Source organism: Ruditapes philippinarum, unplaced genomic scaffold (assembly GCF_026571515.1).
Source record: "Ruditapes philippinarum isolate M1 unplaced genomic scaffold, ASM2657151v2 ctg3929_1_1_1_1, whole genome shotgun sequence".
NCBI lineage: Eukaryota > Metazoa > Mollusca > Bivalvia > Venerida > Veneridae > Ruditapes > Ruditapes philippinarum.
Genome location: NW_026860348.1, coordinates 7,433 through 23,074, shown reverse-complemented (window position 1 = coordinate 23,074; position 15,642 = coordinate 7,433). Strand labels below are relative to the sequence as shown.

Sequence of the window (15,642 nt, the reverse complement as noted above, 5' to 3'; positions counted from 1 at the left end):
TATCATGTACTAAACTGTATTATATTAGTTTGATATTCATAATAACACTACTTTGATACAGCATTTTAGACAACAAAATTTGGATCATTTGATCCTGATTCTGATTCAAGCTTTGTGAATACAGGGCAAGAGTAAAAGTTAAATTTTTCATCAATAACAAAACTTACTATGTGGAGAAGCGTTCAATGGAGTAATGACTGATTCCATCAACTGCTTGTTCCTCTGTAATGAATACACACAAATCATCTTATTATCACATTGTACTGAATGTAACAAATACCCTAGACAAACATCATATCTATTTACACATTCTTCAGTCAGGGAAGGCAGATCTGGCAATTCTGGTAACAATCCAGGGGAAGAAATCCTTGGACCTGAAAGTCTTGAAAAACCCTTTACAGGGGTTGACTCAAAAAATTCTACATATGGGGATAACTCTGGAACTAAAGGGAAGGTAAGTCTATTAAATACTTCATCCGAACATGAATCTCGTGATAAGCGATTTAAAGAACACGCGGAATGTAATTTTTCAGGACCAGTTTGCTGTGGACTTTCTACAGATCCACTTAAAAGATTATCACTTGATATAGATTTTTGTCTGTCAAATTTAGAAACAGTTTTAATATAGCTCTGAATTTGATGGTCATCAAATAAAAACTTTCGTACAGATGTTCTTCTTGCACTTATTTTTGGTGTTGCATTATTGCCTGATCTTAGTTTTTCTTTCTCAGTTTTAGACAAATTTTTCATTGTTTCATTGTCATTTTTAAAGTTTAAGTTACATGAACAAGTACTCTTCCGTTCTTCATGCAATTCGACCATGGAGAGTACTTTTTGCCTTCTAAACTCTTTGTAGTTGTCATTGTCTTGGTTTGAAATGTCACAAAGAGAAAGAACTTTCGCTTGACGTCTTTTACGAGGTATCGGAGGTTTTGAAATAACTTTCATATCACTTTCATCAACAGATGAATTTAATCTGGATTTAAGAGCAGACTTTGAGTCAGCTAACTCATATCGCAAGCCATTACATCTTTCACATTTATTATTTTCTTTGTCTTCTCCATCATCTCTTGGCATGAGAGTATTAGTTTCAATTTCATACTCACTGTTAGAAATGGTCCACTGGTCATCTGTTTTTATTTTGTTTTCAGTATCTAAATCATTTTGGGTCAATCCAATTATATTATTAACAACTGATTGTCCATTTTCCTGATTCTCAGATGTTTTATTACACTCAAATCCTTTACCCAAGATACCATCCACGTCATCAATATTAATAGTTTCCATGGCAACAAGGTCACTCAATGCATCATGGGAACTTGACATTGACTTGACCTTAACTTTCCTCAATTCCTTCTTTCTCTGTTCCTCTAGTTTTAAGTTGTCACCAAGATTAACTTCATTGGCATCAAGCAGGTTACCACAAGAGTGAGATTTCAGTTTATCAGTGTTATCATTCTCAAATACAAAATCTGTCTCAGCAGTTTCTGAACAAGAATGAAAACTTTCTGCATCTTCATCTTTTTCATTCTTAATTTCAATCTTAACCAGATCGCTTTTTGTTAACTGACTTGAATATATTCCTGATTCTAGTAAGTCACCACAAGACTGGCTTTTCTTTGCATACTGTTCATCTGTCTCATTTACAACATCGTCCTGTGAATCTATAGTTTCATCCAAGTTTTCACCACTTAAATCAAGTAAAGGTTTATGTCTAAGCAAGGTTCCTGGCAAAGCATTTGAAGCATCCATACTTTCACAACTTATTGCATCCCCCACTTCAAATTCTACTTTCTCCTCTTTAGTGTCTTCAAGATTGTGTCTCAGATCATGCATGGAAGAAGGCCTCTGACAGCTTGGTGAAAACATTTTTCCATGAGACAAAATGTTCCCACCTTTTATCTCATCAGTAACACTACTTTTACAATCTGACATAATAACCCATGACTTTCGTTTGGCATTCTGATTAAATGTGCATTTTTCATCTGTAGCAGGCAAAATCACACCATACCTATCTTTGTAACTTTTACCTCTTGTCAAACATTGGCAAGTAGAACTCAAATCACACAAGCTAAGTGAAAATCGAAATGAACCAGAATTTCTCTTTATCAATGATTCTGATGAGTTTTTATCTGACCAACTTTGTACTCTCCCACAAATTCTACATACTGCCAGTAATGTTAAGTCTTTAGCCAAATTGGTATCAGAATCCAAACTGTATTGTTTCTGAAACAAAAATATGGAACTTCCACTGGAACTTTCCCCATAATCTGACACATCCAGATCATCATTGCTGACACTACATTGTTTTCTTACCCCTGCAGTATCAACAGATTTCATTATTTCATCCAACAAGGTTGGACTTTTAAGAGGGCTGATTGATGTTGAATTCCAGGGTCGTCCTACGAAACTACTTGATCTTGACTTTGAATCCATGTCATACTTCTCTGACTCACTTTTACAAGCAGCCTTGGCAAGTCTTAGATTAACTCTCAATCTTTTTGTCCTTGCTGTTTGTTCAAGGGCAGTAACTGGACGTTTAGTAGGTACTCTCACCCTTACTTTTTCATAAACAAGCTCTGATGCATTTTCGTCTTTAACTTTTTTCACTTTCTTTGTATATTGTTTAAACGGACTTTCAACCGCAGTGTTTGAGTTTGTTCTCCTTCTGATTAATGTAGAAAAACTGGAAGCTTTCTTTGACATTAAATCAGAAAAGGATGATGCTGAGGAGGAAACCAATTCTTTAGACTTTTCTAATTCCTTTCTGAGCTTAAAGGATGCTCCCATCTTCAAAGTAGACAAAGAGGTAGCTTTGTCACTGAGCAGTTTAGATACACTTCCTAGTCTGCCAAGTTTCTTTTTTAGGTTCTGCTGCTGTGCCTTCAGTTTTTTGGGGTTTGGCAGAGTGAAAAATCGTGTTGGGTCAAGATTCTTATCAGTCTCTTTGAAATCAGTTTTTTCATTTGGTGAAGTTTTACTATGTGATTCTGGTACTGGTGAAAGGAATTCATTTGAGTCAGTGGATACAAATTCTCTTTTCTCAGCTGATTGAAGTTCATTTAAAATATTTCTTTGAACTAGACTAGAATCTAGCGATCTTCGATAATGATTCGCTTTCTCAACTTTTTTACCTTCATTTTCAGTTGTTAAGCCAAGTGACAAAGACTTCATCAAATTAGTTTTTTTACCACTGGATGATCTTTCAGGGCTAAGATGGACTGTTTTATCTAGTTTCTCGTCAAAAGATCTACTATGTGGTTTCTTTTTCTTCTTTCTAGTTGTAATACTGCCATTAAATTTCTCTGCTAAAGCATATGGAATCATTTGCTTTTCATCAGAATCTGAGTCACTTTTCTTACTATAAGAATGTATATGTTCACTGTTCTTGTAAAACTGGCCCATACTGTTAGGTCTCTCATTTCCTTTGTGACTTTTAGTTACACAGTTTGATGCTTTATCTGAATCAGTAACTGCTTCAGTATCTAAGTTAGAAAGTTCCTTACTTGGGATATCATCACTTTTAGACATAACTAACCCTTCTGCACATTCTATCGAGTCATCAGATATATTTCCAATGTTATGTTCAGCTTCTGAGTCAGAGAAATATAAATCTTTTACAGAAGTCACTGAATGATAGCTTGAACCAAAGGAGTCCACAGAGTCTGCACTGTTAGTTCTGACTAATTTTCTTTCACATGCATTTAAATTGTTTGTTTTTGTATCACTCACTTCAAACCCTAGTGATCTTTCAACTTCATTATTTGTAAGACTTTCAGACATGTCTGACATTCTTTGAGAGCCATCCTGTAGAACCCAGGGATTTTCAAAATTATCCCGACACCCATTCTTGGAGCCATGTGACTCATTGGGTACCATTCTAAAGCTACAAACTTTAGATAAGTCTTTATATTTGTTAGACACTACTTTGTCATGTTTATAAACCTTTGCACTGTTTTCAAGAACTTTACTTGTATCTACATTTGAATTATCCTGGTCATATTCTAAATCAGGAATTTTATTATCAACAATCATGGCACCTTGATAATCATTATACCAGGAAGACACTCTACTTTCAATTTTTTTGTTTATTTCTGAAGAACTCTGTTTATCGATATACTTTGCAATGCCACTTGTACTTGACTTTGAGCTTATGGCATTAATGGTGTTGCCCTCAATTAATATTTTATTAAATGAAACATTATCTACTTCATCCGTGCCGTACATATCAGCACAAGTAGGAGACAAGTCTTTACTTAATCTTAACGAGAGATTTTCATGTTCAGATTCTTTTGTTTCAGTATTTGGCACTTGTAGCTTAAGCTCCTTGCTATTTTTGTTCTCTAATCTCAATTTTAATTCCAATGTTCCATTAACATTCTTTGAACCGTCTGTGTTCTGCTCCCATTCTCCTGCACAGCGCTTAATATTTTCCCATTCTCCTGCACAGCGCTTAATATTTTCTTTCAATTTTATAGCTTTTTCTTGACTAAGTTTTGAAATGTCGACACAAGTGTTTTCTGCAATACTTGCCATAATATGCGATTTTAAATTTGCAGACAAAGTAATATTGGACTTTTTGGAAACAGTTTTTGAATTAGAAATCCTTTTCACTAATCCTGCTTTTCTCCTTGTCTTGGAAAAATTCCTTGTAAAAATATTTTGTTTTTTCCATCTTTTTTCTGTCTTAGTATGATTCCAATGTAAACTGTCCATATAAAGAGAGTCTGATTCTGATCTGCCAAGCAACAGATTGTTTTTCCCATCTTTATCAGAAAATCCAGAATCAAGGCTGTGACAGTTTTTTGTGTCTGTCTTTAAATGGCAGTTTATGTCATGGATTTTATTTCCTTCATGAAATAATAAACTATTTGTCTTGGCTTTATTGCAATAACTCAAATTTTCCGTGCTCAATTCAGAATCTACTTTATCCTTGGAATTCATCAAATTTCCAGATAGCGTGTGATTCAAATTGTTTCCTGGGTTACATGATTTTTTCTGCTTGTCTGCAGAAAAGCGGAGGGAAAGTGTCCGCTCCAGCTTATGTTTGAATTTCATCCTGATGCTTTAATATCTATTATCAAATTTTTTTCCCCAATAAGTTCTCCAAGCACTATCAATATTGGATATCAAATACCAAGCCATTTTTCATTGTTCATCATGTCTCATAATCTTGTCCTTTTATTTTGATTTCACAAGTACATCCTTAATGTCCTTTATCATACCATCATGTTTTGCAATAATGTTTTTTATCCTTTTATTTTTTGTTTTTCTAAATCAATATGAAATTTTTTTTTTCTCCGTTTATTTTCTTTTGGATTCTGTTTTCCTGGAAGTTTCTGAATCTGTGACATTTGGTATTCATCTCAGAAGATAAATCTGGATTAACTTTCATTTATCCCTGGAGACATCCTGAAAATAGAATTAATATGTTTAATTAAGCAAAAATCAAAAGGTTAGAACAACACAAGAAACTTATCATAGGAGAAGTTTTGAGAAGAAAGCAGTTTCTGAGTAAATAATCCAATTTGGAAAAAAATATTATTTTTCCTGTCAAAGATCAAGTTACTAATTATTGCATAAATTATTAGAATAATTCATAAATTTTTGAGTGTCCATCTTAATTTAAAAAGCACTTGAATATTTTTTCCCTATAATTATGTTAACAATTTTTTTATCTTAATGTCTAGAGGAAAATGTTGATGAATTTTTTGTTTATTAAAGTTACATTCTCTTTAAAATGTACTTCAAAAACTGTTATCCTGTCAATTCTCCTTTAAAAAAAAGAAAGGTTTTGATCATATTCAATGAAAATCTCTTGGCTATAATACAATTTATATCCACCTCCAAAATGAAGAGTACAGACAAGCATCCCTCTTGCTCAAGAAAATTCACAGCTTTATATTGTAAGCTGGAAAATGAAGCCTTATATGACAGATTACTGCTAACAAAGTATGATTGAAATGACAGGGAGAAAACAATATTTCCTGATTAAATCTCACAGTCCTGGTAACTTAATAATCTGTATACTAATGGCAAACTTGTCAGAAAACCCTCCCTGCAAGAAAATGTCTTGATTAACACACAAATTGTTATAATGCACCCCCCCTCCCCCCCCCCCCACACACCACACACACACAATTGCCACCCCTCGCTCTTCCACCATAGTAGAATCATCAGAATATAATAATAATAAATATTGATTATTGATTAAATATGCATGACTGAAATAGAAAGCCAGTATATTAATTACAAAATATTTCGGTCCAATATTTCTATTGCTCAATCAATTTTTATTACTTTATAAGTATTGAAATACTGACTCCAAACAATCTGTTTATTTCAGTTTTCTTTTAATCTTTTGACTTGTACTGTATAACATAACAAATGAAGGGGAAATTATACTCTTCAAACAAGCTTCAATCTCGGCATCTCACAAATAGAGATCAGGATTTATTAATGCTTTAAAGTAGCAACAATATAACTGAGTAAACTATTATAAAAGTTATGAGTCTCTAAAGCTGTTGAATTACTTTAAATTTTAGGAATCAATCTACCTTTAAATTGAAAACTGTCCAGCATTGACTTGATGTGATTAAATGAAAAAAAATACTAAATTGAAAGAGCCAACAGTATTTAACCATAACCATGCTAAATATCTTAAATGGACTTGTCCATCTTTCAATCTGGACAAAACCATTCATCATTGTTAGGTAAACTTTCAAAATATGACCTAACCACATAGCAAACAATGCAGACCATGATCAGGCAGTAGGAAAGTGCAATCTGTTCTTGGTCTGCACTCAGGTTACATGGGTAAAGAAACAGTTGCTGCCTGCAGCCTTAAGGCTTAGAGTCTGTGGTCAAATTGTACAAACAATCAGGCTCAGTTGTGACAAGGAATCGAGAGCATACCTGAATAAGTCATTACCACTGGGTGTTAAAATGGCAATATAACACCAACATTTTCACAATTTACATAATAACAGACTTGAGATAACTGTTATATTCATTTCACATGAAAGACCCAAGATTTCTCATTTTACACTTCACAAAACAAATGATTTCTTACAATGCATAACTGATTTCTACTTTGCATAACCAACAAAACAAAAGATATCTTCCTCACATTTTGCTATCAAGAAACCTGATTTTTGACTTTCATTTCTTATACCAGTAATTAACTAGAAGTCTTTAAAGCAAATTATACATAACAATTCAGATTTCTTATATTTTACACAACAAACCAGATTTCTTATGCACACATTTACATAACAAACCGGATAAATAATATCTGTCATAATTATGTTGCGGTTCGGACCGGAATATCCGTCCCGAGGGGACCCGCCCATGTTATTTCATATTTAAAATGCCTTACCTCAATATGATATAATTTGTTCATCGAAATTAAAGTCATTTCATCCATAACTATTTTCTTACAATATGCAGCACATGAACTTACAACTTAAATAACAACGGTGAAATGACGTCATCCTAAGCACATATTTCCCTTCTAAAATGACGTCATTTTAATGTGGTTCATTCATAAAGTGCGCTAAAATGACGTTGCTTAAGCACCCCCCATGCCAGATGAAATTTTTGGCATGGGTAAAACTCACGGAAACGCCAGTCTGCTATGCAAGAATACTTATTTCTATTTTTACATGATAATTCAGATTACTTACTTAAACGTTTTACATAACAACCCAGAATACTTACACAAATTCTACATAACAAAATCAGATTTCTTACAACAATTTAACATACCAAACCAGACTGCCTGCTAACACATTTAGAAAAACAAGCAAGATTACTTACATTTTACATATTTTTCAAACCAAACTTCTTACATTACAAACCAAATTCACTAGTATAAAAAACAAGATCACTCACAAAAAACATGTTATAGTTTACTTCAGCACAATTATTTTTATGTCAATTTATTAATTCATAATTGATAATATCAACTTAATTTAATTGCATAACTCCAAGTCAATTTATTTTGTGCAACATCACTGATGGCCTTGAGTTACCTCTGTGCACTACTGGTGTCCCAAAAGCAATTAAGCAGCTTCTAAAATGATTCGAATATTTTAACTTTCCCATAATTCTGCGAAACAAATTTTAACCTTGAAGTACCAACTGCAGAATTCAACTTTTGCTTTTAATTTCATTCTCGTGTAAATATCTGATGCTACAGTAATGTTTTAAAATTTACAAACATTGATGAAAACTACTCAGAATCACATTCCATTCCACAAAGTTTAAAATCAATCACAGTGAAAACAGGTTGTTCTGATCAACATCCCAATCTGATTTTCAAAAATTGAATTTAAACAACTTTTTCAAGGGAATATACACACAACAGTCTGAAAACTATAATTACCTGTCATTTTATAATTATCCCAAAAACTTGTCAGACAAAAGAAAATTTCTTAAAAGAAGTTAATCCATGCATCTTCTTCATTCCTCTTTTAACCACTGTTAGAATATTGATATACTATTTAAATCTGGAGAACTGATAAATCCATGAGACGATCATCATGTTATATTGTACTGCCCTATTCCCTCTATGATAATGTCATTTTACCATCCAAGAAAATTCAATTCCACTAGCAGAATACAACCCTCTGATTATTTTCCTGTATTTACAGTTTTAATTATAACAACGGGAATGTCCAATCTAAACCAAACTTAATTGTCCAATGAAAATTACAATAATCAATAAGTCGACATTACTCTCCTGGTCAACACAAAGGAATTTGCAGGACCGAAGGAATTCCCAAATATTTGAGAATGGTTAATAAGTTGATAATGGATCAATATTTGGTTTGATTGCAGCCTGAGGACCCCAAAATCAAACCATTAAGACACAATAGATTATAATTACAGATATACAATCACATCATCTTGATATAACCAGATATATAGAATATTGTGGGCAGTTCCACTCAATATTATTTTAATACTTTTCTTATATCTTGATAATTGTACAGTCAAACCTGGCCAATAAAGACCAGCTTTGTACAATGTCAGATGCAGAAAGTGACACTTTGCTATAAATCTGACTTCCAATTGCCACCATTCTTTTTTATTGAACATGATGTATGAAGATAAAAGTAAAACTTTTCAGCCAACAGTTAAGGGCATGCATGGTGGCAAAGGCGAATTATACTTTTGGCCCCAGCAGTTTATTATATAATTACTTGATTAAAATCTCCATAAAGGGAGATAGTACAAAGAACTATTTCCTAATCTATATGTACCCTTCTATAGATTAAAACACCTTATGATTTATTAATCAAATTCCAATAAGCATTTTGTGATTATATTAATGACTATTAAAATAAGTCATTGAAAACTGTCTACTATAGTATGTCTAATACAGTACGTAACAAGAACAAGGATTCCTGAGATGCCAGTGACACTTCACAACACTTCTAGTATGTTTGTTAAAGTACTTCTTAAAGGACCAGCCCTTCTCATTTTCTTTATTTCTTCATCAAATAGATTAAATTATGCAGTTATTTGCAGCTCAATTCATGAAATTCAATTCATGGTTGGGGGTGGGGGGACAATGCTGGACAAAGCTAATGAACAAAATCAATCAGCTTCCAATAGGATAAAGGTAAATTAAGTCAATACAGTCACTTTCATTCAATAGGTTTAAACAATATAAAGGGCTCTTGTTTAGAAATACGTAATTAAAATGCTAATTTACAGTAAGTAATTAACATTGAAAATTTATTCATTAAGAACAGCTGTTAATAAAACATCTCACTTTTTTGTAAAGAAAAAAAAACAACACAATAATATACCTTAGTATTACTTTAAAAGGAGCATTGGCCATAAAAATAATGTTACATTGTTTATATAGTTGACAGAATGACAAAATGTATATTGTAAATGTAGAATGATTTATGCTAGATAGATGACAAAGAATATTACACCCTTCTTGGCACAGTGACCAAAAAAATAACACTAAATGGACATGAAAAATATTCTTATCCTAGTATATGTAAATAAAAATTCATCACATAAAAAGCTGTTATGTATTACTGTAGAATAACAAATATTAACAGAAAACTAAAATTTCTGCAGTCAAATTTTAAAACTTCCAATTCACATTTCATAGTTGAGAATTTAACTCTAAAGTTGCTTGTTGCAATTATTATATTGATTTGTCTTTAAAATAACGAGAGACTAAATATTAGTCCAGTCTGAGCAATCAATGCATCCCAGTATCAATAAACATTTCCAATAGATTAATAGTTCTTGAAATTTACAATATTTACCTCCCCTGCCAAAAGGAGCTGCCATTAATAAAACATGGTTAAAGGTCAAAGGTCAAGCTTTTTTTTTTGCTCAGAACGTCTGAAGACTTAAATGGGACTCATAAATAAAGATTAGAACTAATTTGAATGATATATAAGCCCTAAAATCTGACAGTGCTTTTAACTTAAATATGATTATATATATATGCTTCTAGAAAAGTTATATCCCTCTGGTATTAGTTAAATAATAATACTCAAAATTTAAAAACTGCCATTCAAAAAATTGTCACAGAGTAACATGATTTTACAGTATTTGAAAAATTATGGACTTAGTCTCGTTAACTTAACGTTACTAATCATAAACCATGTCACCTCAACTTATGTCATCTGTCCATCTTCCCATGTGACTATTAAACCATCATCACTACCATAAATGTCTCAACGATGCCTTTCAAAATAACTCCTTAGAAGAAATAGGAGCTTAAAAAACTACTTTGTATGATAAATGATATCAATATTTTGAAGTAACACTATACTTTAGAATATGTCACATTGTGGTTACCAAGGGAATGTGTCATTTTTTATCCTACTAAACATGATCAGCCTACTAAGCTTCAAATAAACAATTTTTCATTTTGAAATAATCACACAAAAAACAGCTAAGAAACAACAGAGAAAGAAAAATCTTGTTGGTTTTTTTGTATATTAGTGTTGGTATGGTACAATTTGATAGCTCTACTATACAATAGCCTGTTAAAATTCCTGAAATTTGTACTACCAGTACTAAACTACAGTCCGACCCCGGTTATTCGACAACCCTTTATTCGAATACCCGGCATTATCCGAAGTAGATCGGCGGTCCCGTTTTTATCTCTATATAAATCGATATAAATACGAGCGTATTATTCGAAATGCATTATCCGAATACCTCCTATTTTTCGAAGTAAAATTTCGGTCCCGACTATACAATTATGAAAGAATTTCACACCTATTATTCGAAGCCAGCCTAATTATTATTCGAAGTCAGACTTAATGGCGCAAATCCGCTCGCTGACTGGTCGTCTTGTGAAAAACATCAATAGTCATGCATGTATTTAGACAATCGTGATAATAGCTCTTTTTGTGTTCTTTAATCAACTTTAATTACCGAAAATGAAAAGCAATGCACCGTGTCCGATTTTGTTACTGTTATTGCTTGAAGATGACAGCAATATTTTTCATACATACCGTATATGTAATTTTGTCAAAACATCCAAAACGCTACATAAGAGCCTTTTTCCTAATGGAAAATACCAGAGTTTAGCTGTAAATACCGTAGTGACAACACGGCCATTATCAAGGTTTTGCGCGAAACGAAGCGATACATAATGTAGAATGAAATGCAAGTATTTATGTCTTCAATGTCAATACAATAATTTTTACGCATCTTTTCTTTATTATTTATTTTTCTCAATTGATTACAGGAAGTAAATGTGTTTTAAACGGTAGTTTTACTACGATTCGTCAAAGTTGAGTAGTTTTCGTCTATCACAATATTCGGATTTCGATTATTCGAACCCATCGATTATTCGAAGTAAATACTCAGTCCCAGGCATTTCGAATAAACGGGGTTGGACTGTATTTAATAAATCCAACTTTGATACATACATTGTCCTTTAATTGCCTGCAATATGTTAGTTGTATTAAAATATGGAGGCTGCACATGAGATTGTAAACAAAAAATCTGAATTGTCAGGGACCCAAAAAAAGAAACAAACAAACAAAGATGGACAGAGAGAATGAATGAATGAATGAATGAATGAATGAATGAATGAATGAATGAATGAATGAATGAATGAATGAATGAATGAATGAATGAAATGAATGAATGAATGAATGAATGAATGAATGAATGAATGAATGAATGAATGAATGAATGAATGAATGAATGAATGAATGAATGAATGAATGAATGAATGAATGAATGAATGAATGAATGAATGAATGAATGAATGAATGAATGAATGAATGAATGAATGAATGAATGAATGAATGAATGAATGAATGAATGAATGAATGAATGAATGAATGAATGAATGAATGAATGAATGAATGAATGAATGAATGAATGAATGAATGAATGAATGAATGAATGAATGAATGAATGAATGAAAGAATGAATGAATGAATGAATGAATGAATGAATGAATGAATGAATGAATGAATGAATGAATGAATGAATGAATGAATGAATGAATGAATGAATGAATGAATGAATGAATGAATGAATGAATGAATGAATGAATGACCAAACAAATATAAAGAAAAAAATATTAAAAACAAATTGTATTACCAATTTAGCAGCTATTATAAATCCACAGCATAACAAATTGCTTTAATTAACAGTATATCCAAAAAGTCAGGAAACAGTTAACACTTAAAACCAGAAGCAAGTTCTTTCCTTACAGAGATTTACATAAAACCACAAGTAGTAAATTCCACACTGGATGATTAGGTAGTGAAGTCCAAATATATCCAAAAAAAGAAAATAACGAATATAACAGTCTCCCATTTTTGTCATTAACAAGCAAAGTGGTAATTATATTGCTATAAGAGGCGGCTTCGACCTGTAAACTTTAGGACCCTAGGGCCATAAACATCACTTCAAAACAACATCAGTTACCGCTACTTTATAAGAAAACACAAGAAAAACCAAAGCTACTAACAAAGGCCAAGCAAATGTTTTGTGTAAGGCCAAACAAATGTGTTTTTTTTATAAGTTATAAATAAACTGAAAAACAAAAGCTGCTGACAGTTAAAAGGCAACAAATGCCTAACTTTTCATACTTTAATTATTATTAACAAATCATTTTATACTCTGAAATTAAACAATAATTTCTAAAAAATTTGAAGAAAAAAAATGTATATTAATTTTAGTGAAAGGAATGTGAACCAAACAAATATTTTATCTTTTTTACAAATCGAGAATCTGTTCAGAAAGCAGCTTCAGTTAATTTAACAACAAAAATACAATGTAGATAACAATCTCCTGTGGCCACTGATTGTTATCTTATTGTGTTTAAATCTGAAAAACATCACTTTAAACATTTGAAAACACAGTTTGCTGTATTTGTTGAAATGGACCAGCTCAGATCAATATATTGTTAATTGTCAGGGATTCAATGTCATGAGTAAAAAGTGCCATGGATTATTATGCATTTAAATAGATATTTTAATTTGCAAAAAAAAAAATAATCAAGGGGTATAAAGATTTTATCTAATGAATTATTTTTTCAAAATTTCTAAACGGAAACATAACATTGTTTTACTCGTTTGGACAACTCTTCAAAGAAGTCGTAAAATTGGGACTGGATAATGTCCCTGTTATTTAACACGCTAATATTGTATGAGAATAGAATAAGGTGTTCAGGAACAAAATTATACTAAATATACTGCTATATTAGCATGGGAGCAATGATTTAAAGACAGTGTAATGTGATACACATTTGAGCCGCGCCATGACAAAACCAACACAATCATCCGGGGTTTGTGACCAGCATGGATCCAGACCAGCCTGCGCATCTGCACAGTCTGATCAGGATCCATGCTGTTCGCTATCAGTTTCTCTACTTGTTATACTCCTGGATTTGTAGACAAACAATATGGATCCTCAGATCAGACTGCGCATCCTGGATCCATGCTGGTCGCAAACGCAATGTTTGTTTTGTCATGGCGCGGCTGGATTTTATGCCTCAGAAATCCTTATTTTTTTCAATTCTATAGAAATGTCAAAGAACTAAAGATGCAAAAGATAGATCATGTACATAGCAAATGAACATGTTTTTGGAAACTATAAACATTAGAGCGATCAGTGATCACATGTGTCGCCTCATGATGGCCAATTTCATGTTGGGACAAGTTTTGTGACAGACGGACAGACAGACAGACAGACAGACAGTGCACAACTAGACTTGATACTGATCATTCCTGTAAAGTTTGGATGAAATTGCACCAGTAGTTTATGAGGAGTAGTCCGGACAAGCTTTTGTGTATCTGGCAACACACAGAAAAAAAAAACTTTTTATCAAAGGGCCATAACTCGGCCAAAAATCATTCAACCGGAAAACCCGTGAAATATGTGCAAGAACTTGAGCTACAGATCAATCCTGTAAAGTTTCATTGAAATTGCATTAGTGGTGTAAGAGAAGTAGTCCGGACAAACTTTAAAAAGAGCCATAACTCTGACAAAAATCATTAAACCGGAAAATGCTGACAATATGCATAACAATATGCATAACTAGACTTGGTACTGATCATTCCTGTAAAGTCTGGATGAAATTGCACCAGTAGTTTATTAGGAGTAGTCGGGACAAGTTTTGTGACGGACGGACAGACGGACGTTCCAACATTTTGGGTTTAGGGGCTATTTTCTTTGTTATTTTCTTTGTTTTCTTAAGGGCTACTAGCCCATAAACCCTTTGATCACGGAATGAACCTATTGTTCTCTTTTGTTCTCTTTACTGTCATATAGCCCCTTAACCCAAAATGTTTGCTCGGACAGACAGACAGACGACGGAGAAGTGATCCCTATATGTTGCCACTACTCTGTAGATTGACACAAAAAGGTATTAAAATAAACATTTTTTGAGAAACACAAATGATAGCAATTTTGAGGCATGCTGGGCCTTTAAAAGAAATTTAAATTATCTATGAGAAACATTCTTTAAACGAACAAAAGGAAATATGTATCTATTTCTTACATATTCATTATATCATTTATAAATTGGTAACACATTGGCTGTTAGTCAAAAACAAGTGATCAATAATCAATTAAAATATTTCTCTCTTGTTTGATATCAATAGGTAATATATTATTATAGTATTTTATATAGCCATTTATTCTATTCTAATAGATTGCTGACTGTCAAACTAAATAGTTTTTGCATGACTTACAAAAGAAAGGTTATAAAATGCTATAATAATATGCTTGATGTTTAAATATAATTGGACTATTTTAATGTTATTTTGCACACGCAAAAATGCATGTTGATGACTTCATATAAATTTTAAAGCAGCTACTCAAAGAAATTTGTGAATTTTTCATGAAAATTAAAACAGAAATGTTGTTATTGATAGAAATGCTGTCAGATATGTCCACATAATGACTTATTTCACCTAACTGAAGTATTTACTTCCATAGAAACCCATATCAGCAACAATAATTATGCAGAAAGGGTCCGGCCTATACCATTATCAACTGTTTAAAGATATGGTGATAAAATATTAAATTCTGCCATATTTTGCATAATTCACAAACATAACACTTTGATGGTGAATATCTACAGTTTTTCTCAACTATAAATAACTTTTCTTAAGAAAATATGTTAGC

At 32.2% G+C, this 15,642-nt stretch overlaps 1 protein-coding gene across 1 annotated transcript in view; it reads right to left on the bottom strand.

The window, feature by feature from the left end:
• The window catches only part of LOC132759732 (uncharacterized), a 30,177-nt gene extending 24,744 nt beyond the window's left edge, over nucleotides 1–5,433 (bottom strand). Inside the window, exon 1 of the mRNA XM_060751552.1 lies at nucleotides 168–5,433. Within this exon, the coding sequence (XP_060607535.1) occupies nucleotides 168–5,058 (4,891 nt within the window). The 5' untranslated portion in view covers nucleotides 5,059–5,433. The remainder of the gene's footprint in view (nucleotides 1–167) is intronic.
• Between the last annotated feature and the right edge of the window lie 10,209 nt (nucleotides 5,434–15,642).